At 45.2% G+C, this 17,559-nt stretch overlaps 1 protein-coding gene across 1 annotated transcript in view; it reads left to right on the forward strand.

Annotated features, from left to right (window-relative positions):
- The window catches only part of USP31 (ubiquitin specific peptidase 31), a 217,492-nt gene that overhangs the window by 58,631 nt on the left and 141,302 nt on the right, over positions 1-17,559 (forward strand). The window contains exon 6 of the mRNA XM_085629506.1: positions 3,507-3,651. Within this exon, the coding sequence (XP_085485632.1) occupies positions 3,507-3,651 (145 nt within the window). The remainder of the gene's footprint in view (positions 1-3,506; positions 3,652-17,559) is intronic.

Genomic DNA, 17,559 nt, shown 5'->3' on the forward strand with positions numbered 1-17,559 from the left:
TGTAGGGGGTCGGGCCTACTTGTACCAAGGACAAAATACACATGAAAACTTGTTGCCCTTGACCCCAAATAATATGCCCTGGGCGTCTTGCTAAAGGAATTCCCCATCCCTGCAAAATATATAAACATAATGTTGTTTTACGACTATGTAGATGAAGGTGTTTTATTGGCACTAGAAGATCTTTAAGGAAAAGTTTTTATTGCTCTTTCCTTGTTTCAACATATGGTTGATGCTGTTTCTGTGTTGTTTCAAGCTTTGCCTGTCATCCATAAGTTTAACTGGTCGCTCCTGTCTTTTGCTTTTATCCTTTGCTATCAGAGTGGTGTGTTTTGCTCGTAATAGCTGACTGCAACCCTTGATATAGCGAGTTCCCATTTAGAGTCTTCAACCTTATGTTGTAATTCTAGTACACTAGATGAGATGCTGTCTCTTTCTGGTCGTACAGGGAAGTGACTGCCCTAACCATTTTGAGACTGCACAGTGCTTAACGTTCGAGGCATATGAGCTGCAGATTACACACTGTACATATATTGCCATCTGGTGTTGTGCCCGGATGTTTGCACTTGTTTTTGTCTTGGAAAGTCTTTGGAAGTCACAAGGTATGTGACTCCTCCTTTGGATCATAGTGCGCATGGGCTTCGGCTCCATCCTCAGATTGTTTTTTTCCGCCATTGGGCTTTGGATATGTTCTCGTGTTCCAGCTCGAAACCGTTAACGGTTTCTCTTTGAAGCGCAATCCTTCCCATCTCAACAGTAGTGTGCGTTTCCAACCACACACGCCCTTCCACTCGAAGTCTTCGATTCCGGCCATTGACGAAGGCCTTCGGGCCGACCAGGGCCTCATCTCCGGCTCATGGAAAGGACGCCATTTAAAAAGTGTCCTCTGTGGGTCGAAGTTTCCCCACACCGACCTACATGAGGTGTGCAACCTCTGCCTTTCACCGGAGCATGAGGCCAGGGACTGTCCAGCTTGTGCCTACTTCCGCTCCAAAAAGACCATCCGGAACGGAACAATGGAGCGCTCGTCATCTTCGATCCCCGACGACATCTTTCAAGAGGGCGTCGATGTTCCGGAGCAGGGTCCAGTCGAGGGAGCCATCATCAGCGCCTCCGAAGCAGACGATTCAGACGTCGAAGACATCACTCCAGCTCAAAGGGCCGTGAGTACAGACGTCGACCCCGACCCACCCACCCCCTCCACAATGTCGAAAAATGCTTTGGTACCACCCCCATCTTCGGGCCCGGGTGCACACCGAGACACTGCTTCCCATGCCCCGCCTTCGGGCCCGGTAAAGAAGCCTGCAAAGCATTTAGGTGACTCGGGCTCGAGTCAGCCTACCCTCGGTACCGACAAGCCAACTCCGGCACCGAAGAAAAAGGCGTCTTCGACCTCATCCACGCCGACCGCTGCTCCCACACCGAAGTACTCGGCATCAAAGGTCGGCACCAGCTCTCGGGCACCGACAACACCCTCGGAACCGACTAAAAGCCACCCACCGAAGGGCCCCGACACTTGCAAATAGAAAACCTCGGAACTGAAAAAACAGCACCCGGTTCCAACTCTCAAAGACACTGCAAAACCACACGGTTCTCTACCACGGGAATCCCCATCATAGTCGTAAGCTACGCTACCACATTCCCCGGTTAGAAATATTACAGATTTCATCCATCTTTACCCAGGATCGTCTATTTCTTTCCATAAAAATGACCTGACCTATCCTGTGGGTCATGATGGGAAATTAGGAATACTGTGAGGCCCTTGAAGGCACACTGCCAGTTTTCCATTCCTATGCTTTATATTGCAGGCTATTGGCTAACAATGTCCCACATTCATATCGTTTAAAAAAGGTTTGTGAAGGATTCTTTTCTAACGGTGCCTAATTTTATATGAAGGACTTCGTTTTAAAATGAAAATTAAATTAGTCAATTTTTAGCCTTTTTAGGATGCAAGCATACAAGTAGTGTACTACGGTACAAAGATATACTTATACATGTTTTAAAGGTGTTATGTGATTATGCGCTTGCCCGGGACTGTTCAATGTTTAAGATTATGATGAGGATTCCCCTGGAAGAGAATTAATATTACAGTTGGGAAACTATTCCTTCTGTCAGAAAATTGATTTCAGAACCCCTCAAATTACATCTGCCTTTTAGTAGCTATCTGATAACTAATTCTTAGACTAGTGTAGCTGGCTATCTAAGACATCAAGAGTAGAGAAATGACAACTTTAAGAGTGGGTGTCCCTTTGTTTGCCTCTGATCTTTTAGAATATCTCATTCATTTACAAGTTACCATGTCTCATAAATGCAGTGGCCCATTTTCAAGAAATTGGAAAATGTATTGGATCAATAATATTTGGTCAGTTGACCTCTGCATATTCATTGGCTAATTCCTTTTTGGAGAAGCAGCTTTTTACTGTCAGAGGCTCATAGAAAAGTTTTTTTTTTCTAAAGGAACAGTTATTTTGAAGCACTGTTCTCAAGCTGATGTGCTGTGAATTGACGATTAATTCTATTTAAAAATGCAACTTGAAAACTCTGAAATTGATACGATGGAAGATCGTGGTGATATATAGAAAATAGGATGTCTGTGAACTCCTCCGAATTAAGACTGGACTGGTGTTCTGCGCAGGGACAGATTTTATGTTGAGGAAAGGTGAGGAGCTCAAATTTCTTAATTACTTTGTGTCCCTGGTCAAAGCTCACAGTCAAGCTAAAAAAAAAAAAACCTCTACGATGAAAATCTTTATATGAGTAATGACAATTACTAATAAGTAATTTAGTGTCACTAAATATTAATTCTGTGTGGCGAGCGTTCTAGTGACCGTGCAAGGCCTGATGTAGTACGAATTGTGAGCCTCTCTTAAATGTAAATTATTTTCTCCTTTAACAGCTTTTAAAGTTTTGTAAACGGTGCAGTGCTCAGAAATGGTCACCGGGGTTTGTAGTCTACATGTCTTAGTGTGCGTTGTCTCACAATGTGGCTCAATAAAATGTAATTTAATTCTGGTCAGTGATATTATTTTTACACATTGTTTTCAGAACATGTGTGCAGCATTGGATATTGACATATTTACCCATCGTACCTAAGTGCATGAATCAGGTGGCACTAAGCTTTATGAAAGGAAAAATATGCTTATCTGATAGCTGTAAGATTTTTAAAAGCTTCCCCTGGGGGAGCATTGTAATGTGTTATTTGTGTATATTGAGTGAAGCTCTTGTTTCTGCCAGTTCGGGGTGTCCTGATGAGACCCCAACCAGTATAAAAGTACTTCTGTCTCTAGAGATGTATACATGGCGTAAAGAAGGCAAACTACAAACAAGACTGACAATCTGCAGCTTTATACTTAGTGATTCCATCCCAGGTGCTAAGCAAGAGAAAACGTATGGGTAACCTGTGGGTTTAACAGCTGTACACAGTGCCATGTCTTTCAATAGTTTTACGTATGCTGCTGTGTTGCAAACACACATGATAGCTGTGCTGTTTTTTCTGTTTTCTGTTTCAGATAGTGTTAACTGAGATGTATTTCGATGGGTTTCATCGCTCCTTCTCAGATACAGATGATTTGGACACAATCCACGAAAGTGACACTATCTTTGCCTTTGAAACACTTGAAATCTTTCGATCTGATGGAGTTCCGACACCTCGAGGTACAGTGACTTTGTTGCTCTTCTGCAAAGTAGCATTACTTGTTAAGTGACTGGTGTATAGAAACACTACACCAGGAAAATTTGTGGTGAGTCCATTGTTCTACTCTTTGTGTTTTGGCTCTACAGGGTGGTGCTAAGGTGTGCATCAGGAATGAATAGCTTAGACCTAGAAACTAGATAGGCTCCCACTCCCTCTTCACTGAATAATGGGTTGACATTGTTTTTGGCGTATTACTTTGGCAAGTCCTGCACCTTGTGAGAAAGATTCTGAAATACTTGGCTATTCTCTAGGAATTATTTACTCCCGTTTCTACTGAAGATTATATGTACTATGACTATTTTGAACTTGCCCTCAATGGTTATTTTTCCTTTGTGGTCTATTATGTGTTAAATTATTATTCTTATATAATGCTTTTACATTGCTTAGTAACCTAAGTCGGAAAGAGATTGGGGTTATAGGTTGATCCCTCATAGGGCCAATACTGTGATGTGCTCCAGGTTAGTAATGTCTTAGGTTGAGTAGTAGAGTTTCAGATGAGGGATTTATCTGAATAGCAAGGTGAGGCAGGATAATTTATAAGCTTGAGTTTGTAACCAGAAGGTGGGGCCGCCTGTGAACGAAGGTTGTCTGTGCAAAGTAGAGGGAGAATGCTCTTGGACAGATTTTCATACAGGACATAATGTTGAAGGATGTTTGAATGAGTACAGTTGGGGATACAGTGATACACACGTTGCAGCTGTGTGGCCCTCCGGGTCATTGACTAGTACTCTGAAAGAGTGAAAGGTGAAGTTGAGTAAATCTTGTTTCTGTAGATGGGAATTGAGCTGTGATATTGTGGACTGTGAAAAAGGATGCAATGAATTTGGGATGCTTTGAAATTAAGGAATTAATCTTCTGATATAAGCTAGAGCCTGGCCACAATGTAGTGAATGTCTCATAAGCATTCGCTCTTCTACCAGTTGAGAGACAGTTGGTGAGGAAGTGATAAGAGATACATTTTGGAAGAGACGTGTAGCTCTTCAAAACTGATTTAACTCCCATTGAGAGAAACAGAAGGGCCAGAGGACTGTGTCTCGGACTATGCCAACTATTTAACATCTAGGCATAAAGCTGAAAACAGCAGGAGAGTTGGGCTAATCCATGTGCATTGCTGGCAATGCTTCCAGAGCATGTCCTTGTTAATCATATTGAAGGAGGTGGCGAGAAGAATGAAGGATAATGGGTTGTGGGGGAAAGGTTTTGCTATAAATATAGATACTTGTGAGAGCCGTCCCAGTGAAGTTCGATCTGCCGAACCCCAGCTGCAAAGGATCATAACGGTGACTTACTGGGTAAGGCTTGGAGGGTGTGGATGGTTTAGCGATTGTATTGTATGGGAATGAAGCAGGGAATGCAGTTCAAATTAAGAGTGGTTAAATAGGGGGCCTAGGTAAGAGTGTAGAAGTGGGTTTCACTTTTGAGGATTTCGGAAGCTGAATGTTTGAGGTGCAGATAAAGCATTAGCTAAGTGGAGAATAGGGATTTTCTCTTAATAGAAACATTGTATTGTATGTCTCAATAACAAAAATAGAGTACACACAGTGCAGGTCCTCCAGGGGAACCTTTCGAAGTCGTGCTGGAAAATCCGTAATCGGTCTCCCCCATCATCCCATAGTATGATCACCATCGACCCCTATCCCATACCCTTGAGTTTTCTTTGCGCACCCACATGCTACATAAATTGTCTATTCCCGTTTAGCACACTCGTCCATGCCTGCTCTCCAGTCTCTCATTTGGGGGGGCATCAAGCCACTTCCAGTTTTTGGCAATGCCCCTCTTCGCCATTAGGGCTCCCACCGTCAACAGGATAGAGCATACTTAGCTGGGGATGTAGCAAGGGAGAGAGAAGAATGTGGGGGATATGTGGTTGGTATCTCATAGAGAGGGAATATAGGTGCGCCTTGAGTGTAGATCATTGTTTTGCAGTCATTCATAGAGACCATGAATTCTATCTAGTGTAGGGATTGTAGCCGGGTGATGAGCCTATCGACGATGTCTGGAAGGAGCAAATGAGAGACTGAGAGTTGGCTGTAATTGTACAGGTGAATGGGGAAAGTGCATCTGTGATTGAAACATGTGACCCGGAGTTAAGATGGAGCTACAATGCACATAGCATGATATTGAGGGTAGGATACATTGAAGTTTGAGCGGAATGAGGTAAAGGGATTCCTCAGTGGGGCAGGTTGAGAGGCAGACATTAATTGGTGTACACATCGCTGTTGAGAAGGGATAGGTGAGAATTTTCATTTAGAATGGAGAGTGGAAACTGGGTTAACGTGATGTCATGTGGAAGGATTTCAGAAAAGGCGATCCAACGGGGGAGAATTTTTGTCAGTTGAGAAGGGCAAATATCAGTGGTTACAGTGATGAAGTCAAGGTGTAGAGTGGTTTGTGTGGAGTGTTAGTCAGTTATACTGTCAAACTAAGGTACTCTGAACCCTGTTTGGTTTGACCAGAATTTGCTGGCAGTGGGATGGATCCTGTAGGAAGCCTGCTCTGTATATGCCACTAGGTGGTTATACCGTGCACAGATTTCAGGGGTTCCCCAAAAGTGTACATGGCTCAATGTAAAACCCGAAGTGCTCTTTTAGTCGTAATGTGGGAAAGCAGCCTTAGGACTTACACAGAGAAGTGGAAGACATTTACTGCACAACATCGACCAATAATTGGACACATGACTCAAAAAGGAGATCCACAACAATTTTAGACAAATATACTTTTCTTTTATTTTAAGACCAAGATCTCTGCAATTAGGTAAGAACATTTTTTAATAAAAATACTTTAGACTTTCAAAAGTCGACACTTAAAACTATTTCTGAACAGTTTAATGTGATCCCATGGTGAAAACAATATTGCGGTTAATAAGTATCACACTTTACTGTTCCAGTCTTTGGGACCAATAGTCATTAAGGGGCAAGGTTCCGGTGATTACCAAAACACCACCACCAGTGGCATGAGGGGGGGGCAAGGTGCAGAGGTCAAAATCCGAGTTCGGCCCAATGCGTTACAATGGAGACTGGGAGTACGCAAAGCCACACTGCTTGCAGGTAAGTAGATTGGTTGCAGGAGCCAAGCTTTGGGGGTTAGAGCAAGCACAGGGGGGGGACCCACAAAGCAGCACCAAACATACACCACCGGCAGCTCAGGGGCTGCCAAATGAAGGGTGCAATTTCAGCGTTGGGCGCCTGTTCTGCTCGGGTTTTCGGATCAGATAGAACCCGCTCATCAGAGCCTCTCTAACCCAGCCAGAACGTTACCCTCTCCCTAGGGCCTATTCACAACAAGTAACCACAGATATATACCACCTAAGGACAGGGAATTCCTACTATATATATATATATATATATATATATATATATATATATATCTAGACCTCTTATAATACAAGTGGCGGCCTCGCGATCCCAGACGGATCCAGGACTTCCTACCCAGACGGCAGCCTCAGCCTCGCGGTCCCAGACGGACCCAGGACTTCCTACCCAGACGGCAGCCTCAGCCTCGCGGTCCCAGACAGACCCAGGACTTCCTACCCAGACGGCAGCCTCAGCCTCGCGGTCCCAGACTGACCCAGGACTTCCTACCCAGACGGCAGCCTCAGCCTCGCGGTCCCAGACGGACCCAGGACTTCCTACCCAGACGGCAGCCTCAGCCTCGCGGTCCCAGACGGACCCAGGACTTCCTACCCAGACGGCAGCCTCAGCCTCGCGGTCCCAGACGGACCCAGGACTTCCTGCCCAGACGGCAGCCTCAGTACAAGTTCATCCTATGATTACCATAACATACAACTATTTATCAGATCACACAAGAACTGCCAGTTTGAGCACAACCTGTTCTCTGGTTCGAGGGGCTCCTCTCTCCCTTATTCAGTTACCACTTACCTGATCAGGGTTAACATCTGTTCATGTCAAGTCACAGCTGACTAGAAGAATAGGCTACCCTCTTATACAAGAACACGCAGCACATGTTGATTCACTGCAAACTGGATACTTTATTACTCATTACACATACAATCACATAACATTACGATATAACACATAACCTGCAAGGAAAAGTGTAAGATTAAGTTGTACACTCTAATAAGAAAGGGTCGACATCACCTTAGTAGTATGTAGCCTGCACTCAGTGGTCATCTAGGCTCCCTTCTCGTCTGTGCCTCGGCTCGCCTGGAATCACCCTTCTCCGAGTCACTGGGACCTCTTCCTTATCGGCTACTCTCTCCTCTCTGGCTATTCTGTTAGGAAAGCATCTGTCTCTCGATTCTTCTCCGCCTTCAAGATGGCGTCTGTCTTCCCTGGAATAAGTAGTAGCTCTACTGCTAACGGCTAGATGCCGCCTACGGACTGAACATGTAACTGCCTCAGACTTTCACTAATATAGAGGTGCATTTCCTCATGGAAAATTCCGGCCCGTAACCTGCCGCCCACCAAATTCTTGTACCTCCCCGTACCAAGGACACGTTCCCAGCCGGCCGGCCTGATGTAGTGTCTTCGGCATGAAGAAAAATACAATCCTTCGATAAGGGCCGGCCTGAACCGGTTCTCTCCAAGCGAATAACACCTCATAACTAAAACATAACTCTTGACCTAGAAGAATCCCAAGCTGCCGGAGCAGAAAGAAAGATGGAGTCTCTCCCGTTTGAGGCCTACCAGGCCTGAATTCAGCACGGCTCCATGAAATACCCTCGCTACAGGACAGGTTATCCCTAATACTAACAAATCTATCCCCTAGGATATGTGTGCAAGCCCTGATCTATGGGGAAGAACACAGGATCATGTCGAAGTGCCTAGTAAATAGGCTCCATTCACTACACTAACCCTTAGACTTGGATGGTAAGAGACTGAAGTCACACTAGTCACCCTTAACACAAAAAAGGCCGGGAAAATCGAGCAGTACATTTCACCCTTGACTTCAGTCTATTATACATTCATTAAACAGAACTAACATCGGTGGAAGAATAATATGAAACAAAACTAACTGATCTATGTCTAGTACCAAGTGTGCAGAATTGAAGTAGTGAAGGAATACACTGAATAAAGCAACAGATAGAAATCAAAACAGCGATAGTAATCAGAATACCTCCTAATATTTGACGTAACAGATATAAATCAGGTAACCAATTAAAGAGCCAGTCAAACCAGCCCTGGTCAATGTGTTTTCTAACTTCTTCCGTCAAGTCATGTAACTTGTCAATATGAGCGCGAATGGATTGTGTATGATCAGACAAGTTAAAACAACAAAGACCCTCAAAATCAGAACAATCGTGTCCATGTTTAAGCAAAAGATAATCAATGGCCGCTCAATTTTGCAAGATAGCCCTACGTTCACCCTGGGCGTCTAATAGCATGTCAGACAGGACTGTAGAAGTATGATTAATGGATTTTACCATCCAGCAGGCCATTTTCCCAATAGATTTGGCATTATAAACCGCCAAAGCAGGAACACCAATAATTGAAATAGCCAGGCTAAGGTATTCAGACTTGGAATATAAATGCAAGGACGAGTCACAATCCTCCTGTAACATCACTGCATCTCGAATCACACGAGAATTGGCATTCGGATGTGACGAGAACATCAGTAAACTGAGTCTCGTAATGGCACAAGGGCCTCCAGAAATATTTGCGGGGACATATGGCCAGGAAGTATTACCATATGAGAAAAGCCATCCGGCAGGTAGTAACATCGTGCGATAATGACTGGGGGTAACTACCAAACTCTTGCAAGTCATATTGTTCTGGACAGAAGCACATGTTTTCGGTGTCCTTTGAAAGCACAAAGTTCGCTCATGAAGGGTAAAGGAAGTAGCACCTTTCAATTTTAGACGCAGACATTCAGAAATTGCACTAGGATTACACGTAAGGGAAAAAACACAAATCTCCTTGTGTGATATTATAGGTAACTATTTGGGACTGGATGGGGGGTATCTGGTCTGGTAGTTCAGTACATAAGGGGCAATACGCATGGGTAGCAAAATCGCCCAGAAGAACATTGGGGCGAGCCTTTGAAATATTAAAAATATGAGTCAAAGTTTCTAGCGAAGCAGGGACAGCAACCAGACAGGTTGCCAAGATGTCGTGTACAGATCTCATCGGTGTCAAACAGAAGTGAGGGGCATCAGTCACCCTTTTGCCAGTAAGGTCCAAAAGTTCGATGACGAATCCCACGCAGCGAAGGAGTGCGACACTCTGGTGCGTAAATCATCCCGGGTTGACGGGATCCCTCCTCTCTCGTCGAACCAACCCGAAAATAGTCCGACGCCGACACATCCTGCAGCAACAGTCCAAAGAATGATCTGAAAGAGAATCAAATACAGGCATTATTCATTCTAGTAAGTAACATTTGTCAGCCGGGACCGCTTCCCAGCTATCTTTCCCTGGTCTCATAACTAAAATGGTATTGTCGTGACCGGTGGCAATGACTTCTGCTTGTTCAGGGGGATTCTTAGGCGACTGCACCCAAACCCTGGCCCCAGGGTTATCTGTGGAGCCAAAACCTTTCTGGCCTCGTACAGTTAGCAAAGTTGGGGCAGTGCCTTTTGTGATCTCTCCACTGAAAACAGGCATTATGAGTAATTGAGCCACTCGGTCAGTTTGATGTATCAGTAAGTCAACCTCACTGCTATTCAGTAGGAGCACCTTAATCTCTCCCTGATAATCACTGTCAATGATTCCTCCAAGCACCTGAATGCCTTTTACAGCCAGCCCCGATCTAGGGGCGATTAATCCGAAATTCCCGGGTGGTATATGAACACCAACACCGGTCGCGATGATGACCCGATCTTTACCTTTTATAACGGTGTCATCCATGGCATGCAAGTCTAAACCTGCCGACCCTGGGGTCGCTCTACATGGAGCCAAAGCTCCGGGAGTAATTTCCCAGTACATCACAGTCTCTCTGATTTCATTTGGCTGAGCATTAACATTCGGAGGAAACAAACGCATAAGTGGAGATTCAGCATTTAGAAAAGGACGGTTATTCAAAATTAATAGCGCTTGGGGCAAAAAGTCTCGCCAATTCTTATACTTGTCATCTGTCAATTTGCGCAGTTGCTCCTTCAGCAGACCATTCAATCTCTCCACAAGACCCGAGGCCTGTGGATAATATGGGATATGAAATACCCAGTCAATATTGTTTTCCACACAGAATTCCTGAACCAATCTTCCACGAAAATGGGATGCATTATCAGATTGAATTTGGAATGGCACACCATAATACATCATAATCAATTCCAATGTTTTAATGGTATTCAATTGGGTAGCTTGCTTACAGGGAAGGGCTACCAACAGGCCACTGTATGTATCAACAATAGTGCAAACATATTGACAATTCCTACTCATGGGAAGTGGACCGATGTAATCAATCTGCCAAATTTGAGCGGGCAGTTTCCCGCGATGTAAATGACCTTTAACAATTTGGGGCACTTTGCGCTGTCTGATATGCTGACAAACGGGACAATGTAAAATAACATTTTTGATTAAATCTAGGGGAATATAAATTCCTCGATCAGCAGCCCACCTGCTAGTGGCTTTCTCTCCAAAATGTCCTGCCTTCTGGTGGGCCCATTTCGCCAATCCCGCAATATCAGAATCTTGCCTGTCCACCACTGCCTCAGCAATTTTAGATTTCTCATCTGCAATGTTATGAAAAAATTTGTCAAGAGAATCTATCGGGGTGTGAGTATCCACATGGAAGATTGTAACAGTACTCTGTGGGAGCATCTCCCAAATCTCCTGCCATAATTCTTTTCCCCACAATTCTTTTGAATGCAATTTCCAATTATGGGAATGCCAAGTCGGTAACCAAACTGCCAGTCCATTGGCAGTAGACCAAGAATCGGTGAAAATATGACGTGTGCCAGGTAACTCTTGTTTCAAAACTTGATAAACAGCATAAAGTTCAGCAAATTGACTGCTCTTCCCTTCACCAGTTGTGCTCAGCAGTTTTTGTGTAATCGGATTATAGGACACCGCCTTCCAGTGCCGTTTCGTCCCTATGAACCTTGCTGAACCATCCGTAAACCAGACATGGTTTCTGTCCTCTGCGGACAAATCATCAAAAGGTCTACCCCACTTGACAGGAGACTCCTGTACTAAAGGTACGGAACATTCACTCTCAGTCTCAGTCGATGGCGCTCGCGCCACCTGCTCATGTAAAGATGCAACTCCTTTTTGTCCCACACGCGCCCTGTCTTGTATATACCATTTCCATTTAATCACACTTGCCTCTTGAGCATGTCCAATTCGGTGAGTTTTCGGCGAACTCCTAACCCACTGCATGATAGGAATTTCAGGTCGCAAAACTATATCATGTCCCAAAGTCAATTGCTCGGTATCCACCAGAGCCCAATAACATGCAAGTAACTGTTTTTCAAAAGGTGTATAACGCTCACCAGCATCAGGTAACTTTTTGGTCCAGAAACCTAACGGTACTCTACTCCTGCCTTGCTTCTGCCACAAACTCCAATTCGCATAAAGGCCCTGTACAGACACATTTAAATCCACATCACCATCACGTACGGGCCATAAATCCAAAGCATGCTGAATTGCCTCTTTTGCTAGGTTGAACGCATCTTGCTGTGGTTTATCCCATTCAAATGCATTCTTTTTACGAGTGACACGGTACAAGGGGGCTAATATTTGACTCAAATGAGGAATATGCTGACGCCAAAAACCAAACAAACCAATGAAGCTTTGGGCTTCTTTCCTATTCCTCGGAACTGCAAAATCAAGAATTTTCTGTTTAACCTGAGGGATCACTTCACGGTGTCCTTCATGCCAATTAATACCCAAAAAATTTACAGCCTGGGACGGGCCTTGTAATTTATCCGGGTTGATTTCCCAACCTTTCTCACGCAGGCACTCAATGACTCTGTCCAATTGGGTCTGAACTTCCTCTTGTGTTTCGCCTTGGATCAAAACATCATCAATATAATGACACATCTGAATTTGTGGATGAACCGGTACCTCAGCCAAATGCTCTGCCACCAGCCGGTGACATATCGTAGGACTATGCACATAGCCCTGAGGAAGACTTCTAAACGTCATCTGACGCCCATTCCACGTAAAACTGAACTGTTCCTGACACTCAGGGGCAATCGGAATCGAAAAGAAAGCATTAGCAATATCAATGGACGCATACCATGTACCTGGATGTTTTTGTATTCTTTCAATTAAAGTAATGACATCCGGTACTGCAACAGTCAAAGAGGGTGTGTGTTTGTTCAATTCTCGATAATCAACAGTCATGCACCAAGAATTATCACTCTTGCGTACAGGCCAAACAGGATTATTCCAAGCAGAAGTAACTGGGGTTATAACACCTGCATCCACCAACTCCTGAATAGTGGTACTAATCTCCTCATGACCACCTGGAATACGATACTGCTTCTGACAAACCACTTTTGTCGCCTGAGGAACTTTTATGGGGGGCATTCTTAAACGACCAACCCGTATAGGCCTAGACGATATATAATGCGTAGTTCCAAATTGGTAACATCCATCATCTAAATGCAAAGTCATTCCTTTCAAAATATCAATTCCAATTATGAATTCTAAGAGTGGCACCACTAGTACAGAGTATTCTTTTCTAGGGATTCTACCTATTCTCATTTCAAGTAAAGTTTGAACTGCCGGAGTTTCCTTTCCACCTAATCCAGTAATTGTAAAAGGCTGACCTGTAAACTTCTTTGATTTTCCATGAATAAGAGTGGCCTCCGCTCCTGTATCTACCAATGCTCGGGCCCTTTGGATTTTACGATGTCTCCAATAAATATCAATATCTACATAGGGTCTATTATCTCTGTGAGCCCATCTGTGTACTGGAGCTTGACCTATTTCCTAGTCATGCTTACTGCATTCTGTGTACCAGGATAAATCAGGATAAAGACTTTCACGTTTCTTAGGTATCGGTACCTCCTGTTCATATCCATTCCCAGTACGAAATGGATTCGTGTCTTCTGCATTGTACTGCGGGTTTCGATCGGCCAAACTATGACGATCCTCTCTCCTCCTCAACTCAGGGGATTGATCCCTATCATCTCTACGTCTGCTGTAAACATAATCATTTCTCCCCCTTTCTCTTACCTCCTCTCTCTCTCCGTCTCTCTCACGACGGGGGGACATATCACGTACATAACGTCGATCATCACGACGAACAGAGCGCCCACGGCGGTCGTCATCACCGCTACCGTCAGAACCACCACGATCACACTCAGTCGTCCGAACACGCCGGGCACCCTCCTTCCGATCCAAGCCACGTTTGCGAAACAACTCCCACAAACGAGCAGTAGTCTCACCGTCAATGTCCTCCCTCCGCACACCATCGGCCAGAAGACCAGAAAAGATATCACGTCTAGTAAGTTTATTGTCACCAGGAGTACGAGTGTCGGGCCGGGACTGACGTTCAGGTTTAAACCACTCACCCAACTCACCGAGTTGGCGTACCGATTCCAATACCGTAGATAACACGTTACCAGTCTGATTAATCAATAAAGTCATCATGACCTGCTTATAGGCAACAGGGGAAGAACGAATGATACGATTCCGCACAGAAGATGTCAACAAACCATCAAGCAACCTGTCAGCAGTACCCAGAAAAATTGCCGTTTTCATCACCTCCTCCTTGAGACGTTGTGCAGCGTCGCGCAAAGTATACCACGGTTTGTCATTCACAGGCCAATCAGACTCAGTAGGATACTTTTGATTACAACCCTCAGTCGCCAATTGAAGTAAAGAAATTTGACCACCACCATTATAGTTACGAAAATGATCCTGTACAGTAGAATCCGAACTCAAGGAACAAAACTTCAAACAATCGCCATTATCTAACATAATGCCAGCAGCGCCCAGTTCATAAAGGCGCACCATCCATGCGAGCAAGGTCTCACCAGCTCGCTGCCGAAATCGCTGCAAAATATCACTAATTTCTTGTTGAGTAAACTCCTCTAAAGAGTCTAAAGAAACACCCTGCGGAGCAGCGGGAGACTGCTGAAACTTCCGACAAACTGGATGCGCCGAGACCGCGGGATGAGCATCACAAGGAGCTCGACCAGTACACGTAGAGGAACAATCAGTGGAAGAAGCATCGACCCCACTCGAAGAACGAGCGCAATCACGGGGTGCACCATCAGAGGCGCAAGAAGCAGATTTACAAGCACGGCCGGAGCGAGAGGACTCGCGCTTGGCAGACTCCTCACCCGAGGAAGGAGAATCACTCGAGTTCCAGATATTACCATCCCATTCATCAGGATTCCAATCCAGTCCGGCTTTCGCCACGACCAGACGCACCTTCCGCGTCGAAACCCGACCACGCCGATTCTTGTATTTATAACGAGCAATTCGCACAGCCGCTCTCTCGGCAATAGTTTGGTACGTCTCAAGTTTGTCAGCAAGCAACTTATTTTGACACCGTAACAAAGTATGAGCATTCTGAATCTCAACAAAGTTCGCTTCCAAATCCTTATGCAAGTTCTGCAACTTCAACAACCTCTCATGGAGAAGCCTGTACGCAGACAGAACAATCCAACCTCTGCGCCCTAAAATGGGAAGCTCATCACCCTTAGATACCGGCGCCTTCTGTAAGCAAGTAATCACATTAGCCGGCTCCGCCAGCTCCAAAAAAGAATTCCAATTCTCACTCAAACCAGTAGAATCAGCCCACTCACGGGCTAAGGCTTCATAAGGCGTTGAATCCCATCCGGGAATATCAACGGGCAACTTAAAAGTAGATTTAGATTTTCTAGAAAACATCGTGAAAAAGAAAGAAGAAAAGAAAGGAAAAGAAAAGAAAGAAGAAGAAAAGCTAGACACACAAGTATACCACAAAGAATATACAAACAAAACCACGCACACGCCGAAAGCAAACACGATACAACACGACGCACACAGGTTTCGAAAACGGTTCGTGACGCCAAATGTTCTGCTCGGGTTTTCGGATCAGATAGAACCCGCTCATCAGAGCCTCTCTAACCCAGCCAGAACGTTACCCTCTCCCTAGGGCCTATTCACAACAAGTAACCACAGATATATACCACCTAAGGACAGGGAATTCCTAATATATATATATATATATATATATATATATATATATATATATATATATATATATATATATCTAGACCTCTTATAATACAAGTGGCGGCCTCGCGATCCCAGACGGACCCAGGACTTCCTACCCAGACGGCAGCCTCAGCCTCGCGGTCCCAGACGGACCCAGGACTTCCTACCCAGACGGCAGCCTCAGCCTCGCGGTCCCAGACGGACCCAGGACTTCCTACCCAGACGGCAGCCTCAGCCTCGCGGTCCCAGACGGACCCAGGACTTCCTACCCAGACGGCAGCCTCAGCCTCGCGGTCCCAGACGGACCCAGGACTTCCTACCCAGACGGCAGCCTCAGCCTCGCGGTCCCAGACGGACCCAGGACTTCCTGCCCAGACGGCAGCCTCAGTACAAGGTCATCCTATGATTACCATAACATACAACTATTTATCAGATCACACAAGAACTGCCAGTTTGAGCACAACCTGTTCTCTGGTTCGAGGGGCTCCTCTCTCCCTTATTCAGTTACCACTTACCTGATCAGGGTTAACATCTGTTCATGTCAAGTCACAGCTGACTAGAAGAATAGGCTACCCTCTTATACAAGAACACGCAGCACATGTTGATTCACTACAAACTGGATACTTTATTACTCATTACACATACAATCACATAACATTACGATATAACACATAACCTGCAAGGAAAAGTGTAAGATTAAGTTGTACACTCTAATAAGAAAGGGTCGACATCACCTTAGTAGTATGTAGCCTGCACTCAGTGGTCATCTAGGCTCCCTTCTCGTCTGTGCCTCGGCTCGCCTGGAATCACCCTTCTCCGAGTCACTGGGACCTCTTCCTTATCGGCTACTCTCTCCTCTCTGGCTATTCTGTTAGGAAAGCATCTGTCTCTCGATTCTTCTCCGCCTTCAAGATGGCGTCTGTCTTCCCTGGAATAAGTAGTAGCTCTACTGCTAACGGCTAGATGCCGCCTACGGACTGAACATGTAACTGCCTCAGACTTTCACTAATATAGAGGTGCATTTCCTCATGGAAAATTCCGGCCCGTAACCTGCCGCCCACCAAATTCTTGTACCTCCCCGTACCAAGGACACGTTCCCAGCCGGCCGGCCTGATGTAGTGTCTTCGGCATGAAGAAAAATACAATCCTTCGATAAGGGCCGGCCTGAACCGGTTCTCTCCAAGCGAATAACACCCCATAACTAAAACATAACTCTTGACCTAGAAAAATCCCAAGCTGCCGGAGCAGAAAGAAAGATGGAGTCTCTCCCGTTTGAGGCCTACCAGGCCTGAATTCAGCACGGCTCCATGAAATACCCTCGCTACAGGACAGGTTATCCCTAATACTAACAAATCTATCCCCTAGGATATGTGTGCAAGCCCTGATCTATGGGGAAGAACACAGGATCATGTCGAAGTGCCTAGTAAATAGGCTCCATTCACTACACTAACCCTTAGACTTGGATGGTAAGAGACTGAAGTCACACTAGTCACCCTTTAACACAAAAAAGGCCGGGAAAATCGAGCAGTACAGCGCCCAATGCTCTTTAATGGAGATTCTGTTTTTGACAAACAGGCTGTAGGCGTTACACAAGAGGTTGCAGAAGGGAGACCAGCGGCAACAGAGGTAAGTAGAGATGTAGGGGCACCATCTGTTCAGCTCAACAAGGCCCAAGAGCTTTGGGTGCAGGGGTGCTTTTCAACGTCCGAGTCTTCTTACCGGAGCCGGTCACGGGAGCCTCTGAATTCACATTGCAGGCGCTGTCGTGGTCAGGACTGCTGGGGGAGACCTCACAGCACAGTTAAGCCACTCTGT

The sequence above is a fragment of the Triturus cristatus genome, chromosome 10 (genome assembly GCF_964204655.1).
Source record: "Triturus cristatus chromosome 10, aTriCri1.1, whole genome shotgun sequence".
Classification (NCBI taxonomy): domain Eukaryota; kingdom Metazoa; phylum Chordata; class Amphibia; order Caudata; family Salamandridae; genus Triturus; species Triturus cristatus.